Source organism: Vanessa cardui, chromosome 27 (genome assembly GCF_905220365.1).
Source record: "Vanessa cardui chromosome 27, ilVanCard2.1, whole genome shotgun sequence".
NCBI classification, from domain to species: domain Eukaryota; kingdom Metazoa; phylum Arthropoda; class Insecta; order Lepidoptera; family Nymphalidae; genus Vanessa; species Vanessa cardui.
In genome coordinates, this window is record NC_061149.1 from 43,779 (window position 1) to 65,825 (window position 22,047).

Genomic DNA, 22,047 nt, shown 5'->3' on the forward strand with positions numbered 1-22,047 from the left:
AGGCGTCAGTGTCGGATCCCGACATGTCCGCATCCCTGCTGACCAGGCTCGCCGCAGATGGTGGACGGCTATCCTCCAACGCCAAAGCGTTTTCCGGGGTGGCCCCGAGAAGGGCCGTTTTGGGTTGGCCCTGAGAAGGGCCTTTTGGTTGGCCCTGAGAAGGGCCTTTGGGTTGGCCCTGAGAAGGGCCTTTTGGTTGGCCCTGAGAAGGGCCTTTTGGGAGGAAACGCCCGGAGGCGTCCCGCAGAGGTTTAGACATTGTCAAACAAGACAGACGGGGTGGTGCCCGCTCGACCTCAACCTGGGGTCCAGGGAGAGAGCTGGGCAACCGCAAAGATAGTACTCCGGCAAGTCGTATACTACCAGACAAACAAGACAAACAAGACAGACGGGGTAGTGCCCGCTCGACCTCAACCTGGGGTCCAGGGAGAGAGCTGGGCAACCGCAAAGATAGTACTCCGGCAAGTCGTATACTACCAGACAGCGCACTTTAGCCACCCGTCTCTGCCACTGCGTTACCGTGGACAGAGCGGGGCCCAGGGGACACGACGAGGACGTATGCGCATGGAGGGTCCCCCAACCTAACCTAACCTTTTTTTTTTTTTTTTTTTTTTTTGTTTTACGAGGAGGAAAGGCATTTACGCCTCCCGCCCGGCCGGGGGACCGGGACGGGTATGTGGGACTCGACCGGGGCCATAAGGGCCCCGTGCCAGGGCAGAAGGCCCTGTCCTACCCACTAAAACCTCCTCGGGTTTCCACCGTACCGCGTGATGGAGGGGCTACGGGAACGCTAAAGCATACTTCCGCGGCCCCCCCGCGGCGACCGCCGTGAGGCGGTCAAATCTTTGAATGCGCGCCCTAGGGCGCGCCTTCCTCCGTTGCCTCCGTCCAGTAAACGTGACGGACTCCCCCGAGTCCGCCACTGGAGGCTGGGCGCCAACAATGCTGACGCCCTGGTGGCGGCGGATAAGATGACAGGCTCCGCCGCCGACCACCGGTGTATCTCCACACCTGACGGTTGTCCACCACGTGTGAAATGGTGGACCACCCCTCCTTCAACGCTCATAACGAGCCCTCCGCTATATACATACATATATATATACACATTTATACAACTATTTACAATATTTACATAAATACATATTATACATATATACATCTCCTCCGCTAATTGCCAGCGAGGCCGCTCACACAGTCCACTCCGCCACCGATCGGAGAAGTACTAGGAGCGACCCCGCGGCCTTCCTCCGCGTCAGTCTTAGCCGCGGCCGGCGAGCAAGCTCAAGCCGGCCCCGTTGCCCAGGGTGCGCCACGAGGAGGCGACTGACATGCACCCCAACCTTTTTTTTTTTTTTTTTTTTTTTTTTTTTTTTTTTTTTTTTTTTTGTTTTACTAGGAGGAAATGCATTTACGCATTCCGCCCGGCCGAAGGGGGACCGGGACGGATATGTGGGACTCCCGGGGCAGAAGGCCCCGTCCTACCCACTAAAACCTCCTAGGATTTCCGCCTCTCCGCAAGGCGGCAGGGCCACGGGAACGCGTTTGGCTCACCACCGCGACCCTGCCAGCGGCTGTCGCAAATGAGGGCGACACTTCGCGAAAGGCACGCCAGGGTGTTACGGCGCACCTTCCGACACTCCGCCTCCGTCTGAACCGTGACGGACTCCCCCCGAGTCCGCCACTGGAGGCTGGGCGGCGGCAGCGGATGTAAAGGTCCGCTGCCGACTATGCTTCGTCAATTCAATTGAAGAGGGCAGCGGATGTAAAGGTCCGCTGCCGACTGTGCTACGTCAATTCAGTTCAGGGCTATGCGACAGCGGATGTAAAAGTCCGCTGCCGATAGCGCTGTGTCACATCCGGGTAATGCGGCGGCGGATGTAAAGGTCCGCCGCCGCTGCGTCAAGTCAGGTCACAGCAACCGGCCAAGATGGTCGCGGCGCCGCCGACCGGGTCTCCGTCGGCGCAGCGGGAGGGAGTTAGGATCGTCCTCCCGCTGTCGCTCCGCCTCCTCCTTCGCGGACATTACGGCTTCGCTGAAGACCCGTAATGCCGCCCAGGCCTCTTCACTCGCGACCATCTTTCTAATGAGGGCCGGAAGCGATAGGTCCAATCCAATTACCGTGGACAGGGCTGCGCGAGGCTCCGCCCAGGCTGGGCACTCTGCGCGCGTATGCTCGGCCGTGTCCACGGCTCCGTCGTCACAATGATGACAGACCACCGACGGCTCTCTCCCGACCACTTCGCACAGGTATTTGGCGAAGCAGCCGTGACCGGTTATGAGCTGCGTCAGGTGGTACGTCAGTGGGCCGTGCTTACGCTCGACCCACTCTCGCAAAACGGGCCGGATCGCCGCCACGAGTTCCCCACTGGCATCCGGAACTCGCAGCCGATCCTCCCACTTCTCCATGAGGCGGCGTCTTGCCTCCTCCCTCCACTGCTGTACCTCGCGCAGTAGCGGTCCGTTCCCGCTCGCTCTTGCCGCCTTGACCCGCCAGTAGACACTCGAGTTGATCTCGGCCTCGAGGTCCCATGGCGGGCTTCCGGACAGCAAGCCGGCCGCGGTGAATGACACCGTCCGGTACGCCCGAGCCGCCCTGAGCGCCATCGCACGCTGCGGACGTCGCAGCGAGGCGACGTTGACGCGATTGCTCAGAGCGTCCGCCCATATTGGCGCACCGTATAGTGCCATCGAACGCACCACGCCGGAGTACAGCCGTCTGCAGGAACCGCCCGGTCCACCGACGTTGGGCAAAATCCGCCCCAACGCTCCGGCTGCAGCCACCAGTCTTGGGGCCAAGCGCCGGAAGTGCTCCTCAAACTTCCACCTGCCATCGAGGACGAGTCCCAGGTACTTCATCGTCGACCCGATGGTGATGGAAGTTCCGCCGACTGTTATGGACATGCCCTGAGGTGGCACGTTCCGAGGTCCATGAAAGACTAGGGCCTCGGATTTGTGCAAGGCCACCTCAAGGCCCAGAGCACGGATGCGGTGGACCGCATGTGCCACTCCCGCCGTGGCAAGATACGCCGCCTCCCGATGGGTACTGCCGCGGGCCGACACGAGGGTGTCGTCAGCGTAGCAGGTCACGCTGACCCCCCGCAACGTGGCCCCGCGCAGCACCCAATCGTAGCCGATGTTCCACAGTAGCGGCCCCAAAACCGAGCCCTGTGGAACACCGCAGGTCATAGCCCTCCTGCTATCTCCCTCCATCGTCGGGAACACCACCGCCCTACCCGAGAAGTAGTCGGCGATGGTTCGTCGCAGATAGTCCGGAACGTTGTGGTATCTGAGAGCTTCCAGTACCACTTCCCAGGGCAGAGTGTTGAAGGCGTTGGAAATATCCAACGACACTGCCAGCAACACCCCACCCCGAGAGACCTCCTCCTCTGCGACCTCCCTCAGTCTGGCGACTGCGTCCAGCGTCGAGCGGCCCCGGCGAAAGCCGAACTGCCACTCGCTCAAGCCTGGCTCCATGCTACCGACTAGACGGGCTGCGATTATACGCTCAAAGAGCTTACCCGCTTCGTCGAGCAGCACGATGGGCCGGTAGGCCGACGGCTGATCGGGGGCTCGTCTCTCCTTGCGGATGAGAACGAGCTTACCCGTTTTCCACCTATTCGGGAACCTACCCTGAGCCAGGCAGGCCGAGAACAGTTGGCACATGCCATCGCCCAACTCCTCCGACGCGATCGCCAAGGCGCGTCCCGGTATCCCGTCAGGCCCGGGGGCTGTCCTCTTCGAGCGAAGCTTCAAGACAGCCGCGCACAACTCGGCCTCGGTAACCGGGAACGCCTGGTCCGGCACTTCCCTAACGAACTCGGGCTCCATCGCCGGTGGGACGAACGCTCCGCGCTCCGGAAATAGTTCCTCCGCGATCCGTCCCAGAAGCCGCGGCTGGATGGTGGTGGTGAGCGGGGGTGTCCAGGGTCGGAGCTTCTGCCTCACGACCCTGTACGGTCTCCCCCACGGATCCGCGTCGAGAGACGCCAGCCACTCCACCCATGCCGCTTCCTTCGCCTGCGCGATGGCCTTTCGGAGCGACACGCAAGCCTCCCTGTAGGAGGTGTAAAGAGCCTCCTCCAGGTCGTGATCGCGTATCCGCCTCCGTCTGGACCTGGCGTATTGGCGGCGGGCCGCAACACACGCCCTCCGCAACGTCCGTAGCTCCGGGCGCCACCAGTAGACTCGGCGACGTGGAGTCTGAGGCTTCACCCTCGGCATCGCCGCATCGCAGATGCGAAACAGGGCGGCACCGAGTCGGTCGGCCTCTCGGTCGACCTGGACGACCGGGTCGGAACCGGCGCACCAGGCCTCCACGATGGCCGCCTCTTTTGCCAACTGGCGATCGAGACGACCAAGACTCCACCGCGGACCTTCTGACCGCTCAACAGCGGGCCGGACGACGGGAACCGCGGAGACATCAAATCGGATATATCGGTGATCCGATAGAGTCTCCACCCCCGTCTCCACCCTCCAATCTCGAACACGGCGGGCTAGGGCGATGGACGCGAACGTTAAGTCCACGATCGACTCGCCCTGCTGCCGCACGCACGTGCTCTCCGATCCCCTGTTGATCGCCGTGAGTCCCGATGACACGGCCCACTCCTCTAACACCTCTCCTCTGGCATCGGTCGCAGGGGAGCCCCAAGCCGTGGATTTGGCATTGAAGTCCCCCGCGACGATCACCGGACTCGGTGAGTACTGCCCGACCAGAGCCCCGACCTCAACGAGAAGTTGCTCGAATTCGGCGAGACTCCGGTTAGGAGAGGCGTAGACTGCCACGAACGCCGTTCCGTTGACAACGGCGGCCACGCACCCTCTGCCCTTGGCAACCCTATCGATCGCAGGGGCGCCGGGAATAGCGGGAGCGACGATGGAGATCACTCCCTCGTGGTCGGAGACCCAGTCGTCCCGTAAATGAACGACGTAGGGCTCCGCCACGATTGCCACTCCGATTTGCCACTCCGCCATGCTCTGGACTAGAAGGTCCTGGGCTCTGGCGGAGTGGTTTAAATTGGCCTGGAGACAACGCAGGGCCATTATTGTGCGGTCTCCATAGGCACCTCAATCCGTTGGGACACGGTGACGGGCCCTTTCGTCACCGCACCTCCCGTTCTTTTCACAGGGCGACCTTTGCCGCCCTGGCACGCCTTACTGCCCAAGACGTGCGTCGCAGTTTTACCGGCCGCTGAGCACAGGATGCAGTTCGCTTCAGCGGCGGTGCATTCGCGGGCCTTGTGGTCGGGCTGGCCGCAGCGGAAGCACAAACGGCTGCGGTCCAAACCCCTGTCACAAACGGCCCCCATATGGCCTTCCTCCAGGCACTTAAAACAGCGGAGTGGCCTCGGCTCGAGCAAAAGCACTCGCGCCGAGATCCACCCCACCTTGACCCGACCGGTCGCCATCAGTTTCCTGGCCGCTATGACAGGGCAGCTGAGCCAGAGCGATCTGCAGCCATTGGCAGACCGGACTACCACGCCCGGCCTGATCGCCCCTTCGGAGCATCCTCCCTCGCTGGCCACAGCTGCCACCACCTCCTCCGACGACACCGAGTCGTCCAGATCCATGACTCTGACCTCGACGCATTTCGTCGGTCGATGGATCTGGACCTCGTCCGGGTTGAGGACGCTGCGGAGCTTTTCCGCAAGGGCATCCGCCGACTTCTCGGCGTCAGCGGTGCCCGGCGGAATCTCGAGCATCCGCGCTCCCGTTGCCGCCGTTCTGAAGCGGACCGTCGTCAGGCCAACCTCGCTGAGCCTGATCTTGCTCTTGGCCTGAGCCAGGACGGTCTCATACTTCAGGCCCTTCTCCTCTGCACCGGGTCTCAAGGTGATCGTGATCACCGCGGTGCGAGGAGAGCGAAGCCTTTTACGTTCCCTCTTCTTATCCTTCGCCGTTGGGACGGTCTTCGGCGTCCCTGTCTTCGCCGGTTTTGTAGCCGTCGCCTTCTTGGGCGGTTTCGGGTTCGGCGGCTGCCGAACAACAGTCGCCCAAGACACAGAAGAGCTGCCCGGCTTCGGAGTCGGCGCGGGGGCAGTCTTCTTCGCCGCAGCCGCTGCCGCCTCCTGGGCAGCCATGCTGGGGCGTTTCGACTTCTTCTTCGTCGAAGAAGTCGAGGCCGTCTTCGCGTTACCCTTTTCCGCGGCCTTGGCGGCGGACGGCACGGGTGGTGCCTTCGCAGCAGGGACCGTAGTCTGCGCTGCTTGGCTCTGCTCTGCTCTACGGTCTGCGGCCAGCGGAGGTCGCAGCCGAGGCTCCGGAAGGAGGCGTCGCTCAATGCCCTCCATCCGGGCGTTCAGCATATTGCTGAACTGCTCCCGGCTGCTCCTCAACGCTTCCTCCATGATGCGTTTTAAGTTATCCTCGCTCGGTTGTGGCGGCTTCTTACGCATTTCGGCCACTTCCCGTCTTAGCTCCGCCAATTGGCCGGAAAGCTTTGCATTGGCAGCTTCCAGCCGGGCCACTTCCTCCGACATGGTCAGGGCTCTAAGTTCCGCCACCGCACCTTTGATGGTGTCAGCGGCAGTCTTCAGGGCCCTGACGAAGGTACCCTTCAGGTTGCCCGACTTGTTGGCAACCTGAAGTACCACGTCCAACGCCTCCTTCACCGTATGATCCAATGCGGCGGACGTCTTTTGAGCGTCCTCATTGGTCGCGTCCGTGTGACGACTCCGATTACGAGCCGCTCTTTCCTCTAAAGTCGATTTGGCCGCTTCAGTGTAAGCGGCCAGGGCGTCTTCGGTCTCGAAGCGGTCCTCTCTGGCCTTCGTTTTCGCCGCACGGAGTTCCGCTTGAGACTTGCCCAAGCCCACGTATTTACCGTGAGTGGGCGGCCGGCCTCGCCCTCTCTTGTTTGCGGGTTTAAGCCACCTCGCTGAGTCCGAGTTTTCACTCAGCTGCACGCTCACGTCACTTTCGGAGCCAGAGCAGCTATCCTCAGCGTGTGTCCGCTTTTCGCCCTTCCGCCGCGCATTTGTATCTTCCTTGTGTGGGGAATCGAGTGATTCCACCGTCCGCATACTGCAGACCGACGAGTCCGACTCGGAGAGTCGTTCAGGTCGGCCAGTAGGTCCCTCCTTCGTGTTTTGGTTTCCGGTTCCAGCGCACGCCACCGGGGCGCACACCTCCACCACCATGTCGTCGTGTTCCGAGCTTAAGGAGCTCGGAGTCCTTTTAGGGTTTTTATTTTTGTTCACTTCCATAACTTATCCCACGAGCATGGGGGAAGTGACGGTCCGCCCAGGTGGTGCCCCCTGTACCTGGGTAAGCCTCGCGTAACTCGTCAAGGGTGTCGGCCGGTGCCCTGACGAGGATCGCGGTCGCGACTGAACATCCCATCAGCCATGCATCCCCTCGTGCCGCGTCGCCACTTGGGATTCGGGGTGATTTTTATAGAGGTTGTCTTCCTCACGGTCCGGCCGGTTAAGGCAAGACCCGCGGTCCCGCTCGAAGCCGCGAGACGTGTTCCACGACACCTCACCAGCGGGATTACGCGTTCCTCCTTCGGTCTCCGAGGTCAATAAACCCCGGAGACAAAACACAAAACATGTTACACGCCACAAACAAATTTTAACAATTTACAACATATAACAAGCAACGATGGACAAAACAACAACACCAAACGTCACAAACACTCCCCTTTGCCACGAAGCCGCTCACACAGTCCACTCTGCTAATCAGAGAAGTACCAGGAGCGGTCCGTGGCATACCCTCCCCGTCAGTCTTAGCCGTTGCCGACGACAAAAGATCGCCGACACCGTTGCCCAGGGTGCGCCACGAGGAGGCGACTGACATGCACCCCACATGCACCCCAACCTTTTTTTTTTTTTTTTTTTTTTTTTTTTTTTTTGTTTTACTAGGAGGAAATGCATTTACGCATTCCGCCCGGTCGAAAGGGGGGACCGGGACGGATATGTGGGACTCCCGGGGCAGAAGGCCCCGTCCTACCCACTAAAACCTCCTAGGATTTCCGCCTTCACCGCAAGGCGGCAGGACTACGGGAACGCACGTGGCTCACCACCGCGGCCCTGCCAGCGGTCGTCGCTGTAGATGGGCGACTCATCTCGAGAGCGTGCCAGGATGTTGCGGCACGCTTCCGTCTCCGCCTCCGTCAGAACCGTGACGGACTCCCCCGAGTCCGCCACTGGAGGCTGGGCGAAGGCAGCGGATGTAAAGTTCCGCTGCCGACTACGTTGCGTCAAGTTAAAACAGGGCCATGCGGCAGCAGATGTAAAAGTCCGCTGCCGATAGCGCTGTGTCACGTCCGGGTTGTGCGGCGGCGGATGTAAAGGTCCGCTGCCGCTGTGTCAGATCGGGTCAAGGCAACCGGCCTAGGTGGTCGCGGCGTCGTCGACCAGGTCTCCGTCGACGCAACGGGAGGGAGTTGGTGTCGTCCTCCCGCTGTCGTTCCGCCTTCTCCTTGGCGGACATTACGACCTCGCTGAAGGTGCGTAATGCCGCCCACGCCTCTTCACTCGCGACCATCTTGCGCACTAAGGCCGGAAGCGAGATGACTGGTCCAATGGCCGTGGACAGGGCTGCGCGAGGCTCCGCCCAGGCTGGGCACTCTGCGCGCGTGTGCTCGGCCGTGTCCACGGCTCCGTCGTCGCAATGGAGACATACCACTGACGGCTCTCTCCCGACCACCTCGCACAAGTACTTGGCGAAGCAGCCGTGACCGGACATGAGCTGCGTCAGGTGGTACGTCAGTGGGCCGTGCTTGCGTTCGACCCACTCCCTCAGAACCGGGCGGATGGCCGCCACGAGCTCCCCGCCGGCATCCGGAACTCGAAGCCGATCCGCCCACCTCTCCATCAGGCGGCGTCTTGCCTCCTCCCTCCACTGTTGGACTAGGGGGGGGTTGCCATCTGCCCTTGCCGCCTTGACCCGCCAGTAGACGCTCGAGTTGATCTCGGCCTCGAGGTCCCATGGCGGGCTTCCGGACAGCAAGCCGGCCGCGGTGTATGACACCGTCCGGTACGCCCGAGCCGCCCTGAGCGCCATCGCCCGCTGCGGACGTCGCAGAGAGGCGACGTTGCGAGCGCTCAGAGCGTCCGCCCATATTGGCGCACCGTAGAGTGCCATCGAGCGCACCACGCCGGAGTACAGACGCCTGCACGAACTCCCTGGTCCACCTACGTTGGGCAGAATCCGCCCCAGCGCTCCGGCTGCAGCCACCAGTCTCGGGGCCAAGCGCCGGAAATGCTCCTCGAACTTCCACCTGCCATCGAGGACGAGTCCCAAGTACTTCATCGTCGACCCGATGGGGATGGAAGTTCCGCCGACCGTCAACACCATGCCCGGAGGTGGCGCGTTCCGAGGACCATGAAAAGCAAGGGCCTCGGACTTGTGCAAGGCCACCTCGAGGCCCAGGGCACGGATGCGGTGGACCGCATGTGCGACGCCGGCTGTGGCGAGATAAGCCGCCTCCCGGTGGGTACTGCCGCGGGCCGACACGAGGGTGTCGTCAGCGTAACATGTGACGCTGACCCCCCGCAACGTGGCCCCGCGCAGCACCCAGTCATACCCGATGTTCCACAGGAGAGGACCCAGTACAGAGCCCTGTGGAACACCGCAGGTCATGACCCTCCTTCCGAAACCGTCTTGCGTTGGGAATACCACCGCCCTGCCCGAAGAGTAATCGGCGATGGTTCGTCGGAGGTAGCCCGGCACATTGTGGTAGCGCAGAGCCTCCAGTATGACCTCCCAGGGCAGAGAGTTGAAGGCGTTGGCTATGTCCAACGAGACAGCCAACAAAACTCCACCCTGCGTCACCTCCTCCTCTGCCAGGTCCCTGACCTTAGCGATCGCGTCCAGCGTCGAGCGGCCGGGGCGGAAGCCATACTGCCGCTCGTTAAGGCCCGGCTCCATGCTGTCGACTAGGCGGACGGCGAGCACACGCTCGAAGAGCTTGCTCACCTCGTCGAGCAGCACGATTGGGCGGTAGGCCGACGGCTGATCGGGGGCTCGTCCCTCCTTACGGATGAGTACGAGCTTACCCGTTTTCCACCTATGCGGAAACCTACCTTGAGCCAGGCAGGCGGAGAAGAGCTGGCGGACGCTATCGCCCAGGGCATCCAACGCGATCGACAGGGCGCGTCCCGGTATCCCGTCAGGCCCGGGGGCTGTCCTTTTAGAGCGAAGCTTGTGGACGGCCGCGCACAGTTCCGCCTCGGTAACCGGGGGTGCCAGGTCTCGTACGTCCCTGCTGGGCCGTAGTGGGGCCATCGACGGCGGGACGAACTCGCCGCGCTCAGGAAAGAGCACACTCAATACCCTCTCCAGAACGTGCGGCTGGAGGGTGCTAGAGAGCGGGGGAGTCCAGGGTCGGAGTTTTTGTCTCACGACCCGGTACGGTCTCCCCCATGGATCGCTCTCCAGCGTCGCGAGCCATTCACGCCACGCATCCTCTTTCGCCTGGGCTATGGCCTTCTTGAGTTGATCGCAGGCGTCCCTGTAGGCGGTGTAAAAGGTCGCCTCCAGGTCGCGGTCACGCACACGTCTTCTCCTGCTCCTGGCGTACTGGCGGCGGGCCGCAACACAGGCTCTCCGCAGCTGGCGGAGTTCCGGCCGCCACCAATACACGCGGCGACGTGGAGCCTGAGGCTTGACTCTCGGCATCGCCACATCGCAAATGCGAAACAGGGCTGCGCCGAGTTGGTCAGCCTCTCGGTCGACCTGCGCCACCGGCTCGGTGCCGGCGCACCAGGCCTCCACGATTGCCGCCTCTTTTGCCAACTGGCTATCGAGGCGGCCCAGGCTCCACCGCGGACCTTCTGTCCGCTCAACAGCGGGCCGGACGACTGGAACCGCGGAGACATCGAATCGGATGTATCGATGATCCGATAGAGTCTCCACGGCCGTCTCCACCCTCCACTCTTGAACACGGCGGGCTAGGGCGATGGACGCGAACGTAACGTCCACGATCGACTCGCCCTGCTGCCGCACGCACGTGCTCTCCGACCCACTATTGATCACCGCGAGACCGAGCGAGACCGCCCACTCTTCCAGCGCCTCGCCTCTGGCGTCTGTCGCAGGGGAACCCCAAGCCGTAGATTTGGCGTTGAAGTCCCCCGCAACTAGCACCGGGTTAGGCGATGCTTGCCCAATCAGAGCCCCGACCTCGACGAGCAGCTGTTCAAACTCCGCGAGACTCCGATTGGGCGAGGCGTAGACGCCCACGGTCACCACACTCCCGATCACCGCGACCACGAACCCTCTGCCCCTGACTACCCCTTCGATAGCAGGGGAACCAGCGACGGCAGGGGCGACGATTGCCACCACTCCTTCGTGGTCGGAGACCCAGTCGTCCCGTAAATGAACGACGTAGGGCTCCGATACCACCGCAACGTCGATTTGCCACTCTGCCATGCTTTGGACTAGGAGGTCCTGAGCTCTGGCAGAGTGGTTTAAATTGGCCTGAAGACAACGCAGAGCCATTAGTGCGATGTCTCCATTGGCTCCTCCACGGTCCGTTGGGACGCGGTGACGGGCCTCTTCGCCACCGTTCCTCTGGCTTTACCTCGCGCAGGGCGGGTTCTGTTCGTAGGACACGCCCTGCTGCCGATGGCATGCGCCGCCGGTTTGCCAGCCGCTGAGCATATGGCGCAGCTTGCTTCTGTGGCTGTACAATCTCGGGCCTTGTGGTCAGCCCGACCGCAGCGGAAGCACAGACGGCTGCGGTCGACGTCCCTGTCGCACTTGGCCCCCATGTGGCCTCCCTCGAGGCATTTGTAGCAGCGGAGCGGCCTCGGCTCGAGCAACAGCACCCGCGCCGAGATCCACCCCACCTTAACCCTGCCAGTTGCCAATATCTTTTTGGCCGCTGCGACTGGGCAGCTGAGCCACAGCGACCTGCAGCCGTTGAAGCCCCGAACGACCACGCCTGGCCTAATCGCTCCATCAGGGCAACCTCCTTCTGCGGCGACCGCCGCCACTACTTCCTCCGCCGAGACCGCATCGTCCAGATCCATGACGCGTATCTCGACACATTTGGTAGGCCGATTGATCTGGACTTCGTCCTGATCGAGGACCTCCCGGAGCTTGGCCGCTAGAGCGTCCGCCGCCTTCTCCGGTTCGTTCGTGCCCGGCGGCACTTCGAGCATCCTCGCCCCCGTGGCTGTTGTCCTGAAGCGCACGGAGGTGAGGCCGACCTCGCCGAGTTTGACACGGCTTTTGGCCTCAGCGAGAACGCTCTCGTACCTGACCCCTTTCTCCTCAGCACCGGGTTTCAGTGAGATCGTAATGACCGCGGTGCGAGGAGGGCGAAGCTTCCTTTGCCTAGGGGCTTTCTTCTTTCCCTTTGTTTCTTTCGCCGGGTTTTTGGGCGGCTTGTTCGGTTGTTTGCGAACAACGGCCGCCCATGACGTTCCGGAACTGACCGGCTTCGACGGCGCTGGAGGGACAGTTGTGTTACCCGCAGCTGCTGCTGCTTCTTGAGCAGCCATACTGGGCTTTGTCCTCTTCTTTTTCCCCTTCTTTTTGGTGACTTTTGGTTGAGCCGTTTTAGAGCTCCGTCCAACTCTCTCCGTGTCCACAGCAGCGGGCGACTGCGTTGGAGTCGTCCCCCGTGCAGCTGTAACCGCAGTCTGCGTCATCTTTCGGTCTGCGGCCAGTGGAGGTCGCAGCCGGGGCTCCGGGAGGAGGCGCCGCTCGATGCCCTCCATCCGGGCATTCAGCATGTTGCCGAACTGCTCCCGGCTGGAGCGCAGCGCCTCCTCCATTACGCGCTGGATGGTTGCCTCGTCCATACTCGCAGGCTGTGTGCGCATCAGGGCCACTTCTCTTCTTAGCTCGGCCAACTGGCCCGAGAGCTGCGTGTTCGCAGCCTCCAGCCGCGCCACCTCCTCTGTCACGGTCAGGGCTCTCAGATCCGCAACTGCACCTTTAATGGTGTCAGCGGCAGTCTTCAGAGCCCTGACGAAGGTGCCCTTCAGGTTGCCCGATTTGTCGGCAACCTGAAGCACCACGTCAAGCGCTTCCTGGACCTTCGCGTCTAAGGCGGCTGACGTCTTCGGAATATCATTTTCGGTTATACCGATGGTCGGCGTGCGATTTCTCGTGCGAGCCGCCCTTTCCTCAATCGCCGCCTTGGCCGCTTCAGTGTATGCGGCCAGCGCATCCTCCGCTTCGTACCGCCGTTCTTTCTCCTTTTGGGAGCTGAGCTCATCTTGGGATTTGCCGAGCCCGACGTACATCCCGTGAGTAGGCGGTCTGCCACGCCCTCTCTTACTCGAGGGCTTCAGCCACCTACTCACTGACGACTCCGAGAGTTCTGCGTCGCTAAAATGCGCGCTCGCATCGCTCTCGGAGCCCGAGAAGCTGTCCGCCGTGCGGGGCCGCTTCTCCCCCTTCCTTCGCGTGTCTCGTCCGGTTTGCGTGGGAGACGGGCCTGACTCGGAGAGTCGTTCCAGTCTCACCACTGGGATTTTCTGTGCAGTTTCCTGCGTCTGTATTTTGCGCGCCATTGGGGCTTGCACTTCCACCTCCTTTGTACAACTTAAACTACTATTTACACCTAAAACTACTCCCACACTCTCCATCTCTATATCCTTTATGCTCGCCAAATGGTCATCGTGAAAAAGATCTAGTGCATCTTTGTCCCCTCCAGATTTCGATGCGGGACGGTCCGACCCGTGAAGCGGGTCGGAGAGGGAGTGACACCCTCCTGGAGAATTATTATTGTTAGAAGCACTCATATTTTTAAAAAAGTTGCCGGGGCTGCCGGCGAGACGCAGTCATGACCGGAATACCCTCCGGCCATGCATCCCATCGCGCTGCGTCGCCACTTAGGATTCGGGTACACAATAAAAGAAAACACTATACAAAAGACTATACACCTAAAATAAACTTATTATTACTACATACTTAAAATATATATACACTCCTTCGTTACCACGGGGCCGCCGGTCCACTCTGAAAACAGAGAAAGACCGGGAGCGACCCGTGGCATGCCCTCCGCGTCAGTCTTAGCCGTGGCCGGCGAGCAAGCTCAAGCCGGCCCCGTTGCCCAGGGTGCGCCACGAGGAGGCGACTGACATGCACCCCGACATGCACCCCAACCTAACCTAACCTAACCTTTTTTTTTTTTTTTTTTTTTTTTTTTATGGTTGGGAAATCCATCATGGAGACCCTCCGCTCTGGGGGAAGAGCGAAGGGTACTGTCAGACTCTTACTGACTAAAACCCAACCCGTGTCCTCCAAGTGCCCATGTGTCGGAAGGGCGGGTATCGCCGAAGCATTCGTCGCACCCCTCCGACGGGCGTTGGCGCGCCTGATGTAAAGAGTCAGGCGCGCCCCGTCACTCACTGCGGCTGTCCACCCGGCCGCAGGACTCCACTACGAGGCGCGCGTGCGGAACACGACGCCGCCGCCTCGAGGCCTGTTGCTGGTCGGACGGCGAGACGCCCCGAGTCTGCCGTCCGCAGGCCACGCCCTAGGGTGGTCGTAAGTCGGCGACCACCCTGCGACGCCCAGTTCGTCTGCTGCGGGAGGGGAGAGAGGAGGCAGCCTCTCTCTCCCTTTCCGCCGCCTCCTTTGCGAGCATCACTTCCTCGCAGAAGGTGGCGACGGCGCTCCACCCTGCCTCGCTCCGTACCATCGTGGAGACGACGGCCGGAAGCGAGAGGTTTCCCGCAGCGACACCGACGGCCGCGACGAGGTCACGGCGCTGCTCAGCCCATGCTGGGCACTCCGCCAACGTGTGCAACGCCGTATCGTCGCGACCATCGCCACAATGGTGGCACTGGGACGTCGGCTCCCGACCTATGCGACACAGGTACCTACCGAAGCATCCGTGTCCAGTAAGCACCTGCGTCAGCCGGAAGCTGAGGGCGCCGTGGCTCCTAGTGAGCCACTCCTTCAGGACGGGCCTCACCGCCGCAATAGCGACGGCTTGCCCTGCCGTGGGTCGCGCCAAGCGCGTCTCCCACTCCGCCACTGAGACCTGGCGGAGCTCTGCCCTGCGTGCCTCGATCTGTCGAGGCACCAGGCGCTCACCCCGCTCGACCGCCTCCACGCGCCACCAATAGAGCGACGCGAGGAGCTTAGCCTCGAGGTCCCAGGGCGGCGATCCGGCTAGGAGGCTCGCTGCCTCGAAGGAGATCGTACGGTATCCCCTTATCATCCTGACGGCCATCGCGCGCTGCGGCCTTCTCAGCGCGGCGATGTTGCGGGCCGTCAGGGCATCCGCCCACACTGGCGCGGCGTATAACGCCATCGACCGTACGACCCCCATGTAGAGCCTCCTGCATGAGGAGTTGGGTCCCCCCAGATTGGGCAGCAAGCGCGAGAGCGCTGAAGCGGCGCCCAACAACCGGGGGGCGAGCCGTGTAAAGTGCGGCTCGAAGTTCCACCTACTGTCGAGGACGAGTCCTAGGTATTTCATCGTCGACTCGACAGCGATGGACACCCCTCCTACCATGATGCTGGACCCGGGAGGCGGCTTCATCCTCGGCCCGTGAAAACACAGGGCCTCCGACTTGTGCAGTGCCACCTCCAAGCCCAGCCGCCGGATCCTTCCCACGGCATGCGCGACACCAGCAGTCGCGCGTATGGCCGCCTGCCGGTACGTCTTTCCACGTGCTGTAACCAGCGTGTCGTCGGCGTAACAAATGACGCCGACGCCGTGGATGAACGCACCGCGCAGGGCCCAGTCGTACCCCACGTTCCACAGGAGTGGACCCAAAACGGAACCCTGTGGAACGCCGCACGACGTCTCCCGACGACCCCACCTCTCGCGACCCGGGTACACGACCGCTCGGTCCGACAGGTACGCCGCGACCACGCGTTGGAGGTAGCGCGGCACTCCGTGGTATCGGAGTGCTTCACAGATGGTACTCCAGGGCAAGGTGTTGAAAGCGTTGGCGATGTCGAGCGACACCGCCAAGACCACCTCACCCCGGGCGACTGCCTCCTCCGCGAGGGCCTTCACGCGCATGATCGCGTCGACCGTCGAACGCCCCTGGCGGAAGCCGAATTGGTTCTCCGCCAAATCCGGCCCCACCCTGGTCATGTGCTGAACGAGGCGACTGGCGATGACACGCTCGAAGATCTTACACACCTCGTCCAGCAACACGATCGGTCGGTACGCAGATGGCGAGTCTGCGGGAACCTAACCTTTTTTTTTTTTTTTTTTTTTTTTTTTTTTTTTTTTTTTTTTTTTTTTTTGTTTTACGAGGAGGAAAGGCATTTACGCCTCCCGCCCGGCCGGGGGACCGGGACGGGTATGTGGGACTCGACCGGGGCCATAAGGGCCCCGTGCCAGGGCAGAAGGCCCTGTCCTACCCACTAAAACCTCCTCGGGTTTCCACCGTACCGCGTGATGGAGGGGCTACGGGAACGCTAGAGCATACTTCCGCGGCCCCCCCGCGGCGACCGCCGTGAGGCGGTCAAATCGTTGAATGCGCGCCCAAGGGCGCGCCTTCCTCCGTTGCCTCCGTCCAGTAAACGTGACGGACTCCCCCGAGTCCGCCACTGGAGGCTGGGCGCCAACAATGCTGACGCCCTGGTGGCGGCGGATAAGATGACAGGCTCCGCCGCCGACCATCGGTGTATCTCCACACCACACGGTGGACCACCACGCATCAGATGGTGGACCACCACTCCTCCTTCGACGCTCATAAAGAGCCCTCCGTTCTATATACATATATATATATATATATTGACATTTACACAACTATTTACAATATTTACATAAATACATATAATACATATTGTACATATAGTACACTCCTCCGCTATGCCAGCGGGGCCGCTCACATAGTCCACTCCGCTGCGCTCGGAGAAGTACTAGGAGCGACCCCGCGGCCTTCCTCCGCGTCAGTCTTAGCCGCGGCCGGCGAGCAAGCTCAAGCCGGCCCCGTTGCCCAGGGTGCGCCACGAGGAGGCGACTGACATGCACCCCGCGGGAACCTAACCTAACCTTTTTTTTTTTTTTTTTTTTTTTTTTTTTTTTTTTTTTTTTTTTTTTTTTTTTTTTTTGTTTTACTAGGAGGAAATGCATTTACGCATTCCGCCCGGCCGAAGGGGGACCGGGACGGATATGTGGGACTCCCGGGGCAGAAGGCCCCGTCCTACCCACTAAAACCTCCTAGGATTTCCGCCTCTCCGCAAGGCGGCAGGGCCACGGGAACGCGTTTGGCTCACCACCGCGACCCTGCCAGCGGCTGTCGCAAATGAGGGCGACACTTCGCGAAAGGCACGCCAGGGTGTTACGGCGCACCTTCCGACACTCCGCCTCCGTCTGAACCGTGACGGACTCCCCCCGAGTCCGCCACTGGAGGCTAGGCGGCGGCAGCGGATGTAAAGGTCCACTGCCGACTATGCTTCGTCAATTCAGTTCAGGGCGGCAGCGGATGTAAAAGTCCGCTGCCGACCACGCTTCGTCAAATCAAGTCAGGGCTATGCGGCAGCGAATGTAAAGGTCCGCTGCCGATAGCGCTGTGTCACATCCGGGTAATGCGGCGGCGGATGTAAAGGTCCGCCGCCGCTGCGTCAAGTCAGGTTAAGGCAACCGGCCAAGATGGTCGCGGCGCCGCCGACCGGGTCTCCGTCGGCGCAGCGGGAGGGAGTTCGGATCGTCCTCCCGCTGTCGCTCCGCCTCCTCCTTCGCGGACATTACGGCTTCGCTGAAGACCCGTAATGCCGCCCATGCCTCTTCGCTCGCGACCATCTTTCTAATTAGGGCCGGAAGCGATAGGTCCACTCCAATGACCGTGGACAGGGCTGCGCGAGGCTCCGCCCAGGCTGGGCACTCTGCGCGCGTGTGTTCGGCCGTGTCCACGGCTCCGTCATCGCAATGATGACATACCACCGACGGCTCTCTCCCGACCACTTCGCACAGGTATTTGGCGAAGCAGCCGTGACCGGTTATGAGCTGCGTCAGGTGGTACGTCAGTGGGCCGTGCTTACGCTCGACCCACTCCCTCAACACGGGCCGGATCGCCGCCACGAGTTCCCCACTCGCATCCGGAACTCGCAGCCGATCCTCCCACTTCTCCATGAGGCGGCGCCTTGCTTCCTCCCTCCACTGCTGTACCTCGCGCAGTAGAGGTCCGTTCCCGCTGGCTCTTGCAGCCTTGACCCGCCAGTAGACACTCGAGTTAATCTCGGCCTCGAGGTCCCATGGCGGGCTTCCGGACAGCAAGCCGGCCGCGGTGTATGACACCGTCCGGTACGCCCGAGCCGCCCTGAGCGCCATCGCCCGCTGCGGACGTCGCAGCGAGGCGACGTTGACGCGATTGCTCAGAGCGTCCGCCCATATTGGCGCACCGTATAGTGCCATCGAACGCACCACGCCGGAGTACAGCCGTCTGCAGGAACCGCCCGGTCCACCGACGTTGGGCAAAATCCGCCCCAACGCTCCGGCTGCAGCCACCAGTCTTGGGGCCAAGCGCCGGAAGTGCTCCTCAAACTTCCACCTGCCATCGAGGACGAGTCCCAGGTACTTCATCGTCGACCCGATGGTGATGGAAGTTCCGCCGACTGTTATGGACATGCCCTGAGGTGGCACGTTCCGAGGTCCATGAAAGACTAGGGCCTCGGATTTGTGCAAGGCCACCTCAAGGCCCAGAGCACGAATGCGGTGGACCGCATGTGCCACTCCCGCCGTGGCAAGATACGCCGCCTCCCGATGGGTACTGCCGCGGGCCGACACGAGGGTGTCGTCAGCGTAGCAGGTCACGCTGACCCCCCGCAACGTGGCCCCGCGCAGCACCCAATCGTAGCCGATGTTCCACAGTAGTGGCCCCAAAACCGAGCCCTGTGGAACACCGCAAGTCACGTCCCTCCTGCTATCTCCCTCCATCGTCGGGAACACCACCGCCCTACCCGAGAAATAGTCGGCGATGGTTCGTCGCAGATAGTCCGGAACGTTGTGGTATCTCAGGGCTTCCAGTACCACTTCCCAGGGCAGAGTGTTGAAGGCGTTGGAAATATCCAACGACACTGCCAACAGCACCCCACCCCGAGAGACCTCCTCCTCTGCGACCTCCCTCAGTCTGGCGACTGCGTCCAGCGTCGAGCGGCCCCGGCGAAAGCCGAACTGCCACTCGCTCAAGCCTGGCTCCATGCTACCGACTAGCCGGGCTGCGATTATACGCTCAAAGAGCTTACCCGCTTCGTCGAGCAGCACGATGGGCCGGTAGGCCGACGGCTGATCGGGGGCTCGTCCCTCCTTGCGGATGAGAACGAGCTTACCCGTTTTCCACCGATTCGGGAACCTACCCTGAGCCAGGCAGGCCGAGAACAGTTGGCACATGCCATCGCCCAACTCCTCCGACGCGATCGCCACGACGCGTCCCGGTATCCCGTCAGGCCCGGGGGCTGTCCTCTTCGAGCGAAGCTTCAGGACAGCCGCGCACAACTCCGCCTCGGTAACCGGGGACGCCTGGTCCGGCACCTCCCTCTCGAAATCGGGCTCCATCGCCGGTGGGACGAACGCTCCGCGCTCCGGAAATAGTTCCTCCGCGATCCGTCCCAGAAGCCGCGGCTGGATGGTGGTGGTGAGCGGGGGTGTCCAGGGTCGGAGCTTCTGCCTCACGACCCTGTACGGTCTCCCCCACGGGTCCGCGTCGAGAGACGCCAGCCACTCCACCCATGCCGCTTCCTTCGCCTGCGCGATGGCCTTTCGGAGCGACACGCAAGCCTCCCTGTAGGAGGTGTAAAGAGCCTCCTCCAGGTCGTGATCGCGTATCCGCCTCCGTCTGGACCTGGCGTATTGGCGGCGGGCCGCAACACACGCCCTCCGCAACGTCCGTAGCTCCGGGCGCCACCAGTAGACTCGGCGACGTGGAGTCTGAGGCTTCACCCTCGGCATCGCCGCATCGCAGATGCGAAACAGGGCGGCACCGAGTCGGTCGGCCTCTCGGTCGACCTGGACGACCGGGTCGGAACCGGCGCACCAGGCCTCCACGATGGCCGCCTCTTTTGCCAACTGGCGATCGAGACGACCAAGACTCCACCGCGGACCTTCTGACCGCTCAACAGCGGGCCGGACGACGGGAACCGCGGAGACATCAAATCGGATATATCGGTGATCCGATAGAGTCTCCACCCCCGTCTCCACCCTCCAATCTCGAACACGGCGGGCTAGGGCGATGGACGCGAACGTTAAGTCCACGATCGACTCGCCCTGCTGCCGCACGCACGTGCTCTCCGATCCTCTGTTGATCGCCGTGAGTCCCGATGACACGGCCCACTCCTCTAACACCTCTCCTCTGGCATCGGTCGCAGGGGAGCCCCAAGCCGTGGATTTGGCATTGAAGTCCCCCGCGACTATCACCGGACTCGGTGAGTACTGCCCGACCAGAGCCCCGACCTCAACGAGAAGTTGCTCGAATTCGGCGAGACTCCGGTTAGGAGAGGCGTAGACTGCCACGAACGCCGTTCCGTTGACAACGGCGGCCACGCACCCTCTGCCCTTGGCAACCCTATCGATCGCAGGGGCGCCGGGAATAGCGGGAGCGACGATGGAGATCACTCCCTCGTGGTCGGAGACCCAGTCGTCCCGTAAATGAACGACGTAGGGCTCCGCCACGATTGCCACTCCGATTTGCCACTCCGCCATGCTCTGGACTAGAAGGTCCTGGGCTCTGGCGGAGTGGTTTAAATTGGCCTGGAGACAACGCAGGGCCATTATTGTGCGGTCTCCATAGGCACCTCAATCCGTTGGGACACGGTGACGGGCCCTTTCGTCACCGCACCTCCCGTTCTTTTAACAGGGCGACCTTTGCCGCCCTGGCACGCCTTACTGCCCAAGACGTGCGTCGCAGTTTTACCGGCCGCTGAGCACAGGATGCAGTTCGCTTCAGCGGCGGTGCATTCGCGGGCCTTGTGGTCGGGCTGACCGCAGCGGAAGCACAGACGGCTGCGGTCCACACCCCTGTCACAAACGGCCCCCATGTGGCCTCCTTCTAGACACTTATAGCAGCGGAGTGGCCTCGGCTCGAGCAAAAGCACTCGCGCCGAGATCCACCCCACCTTGACTCGACCGGTCACCATAAGTTTCTTGGCCGCTATGACAGGGCAGCTGAGCCAGAGCGATCTACAGCCATTGGCAGACCGAACTACCACGCCCGGCCTGATCGCTCCTTCGGAGCATCCTCCCTCGCTGGCCACAGCTGCCACCACCTCCTCCGACGACACCGAGTCGTCCAGATCCATGACTCTGACCTCGACGCATTTCGTCGGTCGATGGATCTGGACCTCGTCCGGGTTGAGGACGCTGCGGAGCTTTTCCGCAAGGGCATCCGCCGACTTCTCGGCGTCAGCGGTGCCCGGCGGAATCTCGAGCATCCGCGCTCCCGTTGCCGCCGTTCTGAAGCGGACCGTCGTCAGGCCAACCTCGCTGAGCCTGATCTTGCTCTTGGCCTGAGCCAGGACGGTCTCATACTTCAGGCCCTTCTCCTCTGCACCGGGTCTCAAGGTGATCGTGATCACCGCGGTGCGAGGAGAGCGAAGCCTTTTACGCTCCTTCTTCTTGTCCCTTGCCGTTGGGACGGTCTTCGGCGTCCCTGTCTTCGCCGGTGTCGCCTTCTTGGGCGGCTTGCTCGCAGGCTGCCGAACAACAGCCGCCCAAGACACAGCAGAACTGCCCGGCTTCGGAGTCGGCGCGGGGGCAGTCTTCTTCGCCGCAGCCGCTGCCGCCTCCTGGGCAGCCATGCTGGGGCGTTTTGACTTCTTCTTCGTCGAAGAAGTCGAGGCCGTCTTCGTGTTACCCTTATCCGCGGCCTTGGCGGCGGACGGCACGGGTGGTGCCAAAGGTGGCTTCGCAGCAGGGACAGTAGTCTGCGCTGCTCGACTCTGCTTTGCTCTGCGGTCAGCGGCCAGCGGAGGTCGCAGCCGAGGCTCCGGAAGGAGGCGCCGCTCAATACCCTCCATCCGGGCGTTCAGCATATTGCTGAACTGCTCCCGGCTACACCTCAAGGCTTCCTCGACGATGCGCTTCATGTTTCCTTCGCTCGGTTCTTTCGCGTTCGTTCTGTTGCGCATATCGGCCACTTCTTTCCTCAGTTCCGCCAACTGGCCGGAAAGCTTAGCATTAGCAG

At 62.0% G+C, this 22,047-nt stretch overlaps 2 protein-coding genes across 2 annotated transcripts; both read right to left on the reverse strand.

The window, feature by feature from the left end:
• Positions 1–11,439: 11,439 nt before the first annotated feature.
• LOC124540914 (PHD finger protein rhinoceros-like) lies at positions 11,440–13,698 on the reverse strand. Its single transcript, XM_047118690.1, has one exon. The coding sequence runs from the start codon at positions 13,696–13,698 to the stop codon at positions 11,440–11,442; it is 2,259 nt and encodes a 752-aa protein (XP_046974646.1).
• Positions 13,699–17,504: 3,806 nt separating this feature from the next.
• On the reverse strand, positions 17,505–20,636 carry LOC124540915. Its single transcript, XM_047118691.1, has 7 exons — positions 20,557–20,636; positions 20,145–20,430; positions 19,226–19,934; positions 18,700–19,087; positions 18,486–18,639; positions 17,912–18,077; positions 17,505–17,725 (listed from the first exon to the last, which is right to left on the reverse strand). The coding sequence occupies exons 1-7, from the start codon at positions 20,634–20,636 to the stop codon at positions 17,505–17,507; spliced, it is 2,004 nt and encodes a 667-aa protein (XP_046974647.1).
• Positions 20,637–22,047: the final 1,411 nt, after the last annotated feature.

What these genes read in the sequence shown, in the direction of transcription:
- LOC124540915 (XM_047118691.1), bottom strand. Translation starts at nt 20,636, where the DNA reads ATGGCCCTGCGTTGTCTCCAGGCCAATTTAAACCACTCCGCCAGAGCC. An exon ending in CTCGGCCTGCCTGGCTCAGG is followed by an intron (nt 19,088 to 19,225) that starts GTAGGTTCCCGA and finishes GTATAATCGCAG; the next exon opens with CCCGGCTAGTCGGTAGCATG. An exon ending in GTTGAGGGAGTGGGTCGAGC is followed by an intron (nt 17,726 to 17,911) that starts GTAAGCACGGCC and finishes AGCCTCGCGCAG; the next exon opens with CCCTGTCCACGGTCATTGGA.
- LOC124540914 (XM_047118690.1), bottom strand. Translation starts at nt 13,698, where the DNA reads ATGAGTGCTTCTAACAATAATAATTCTCCAGGAGGGTGTCACTCCCTC.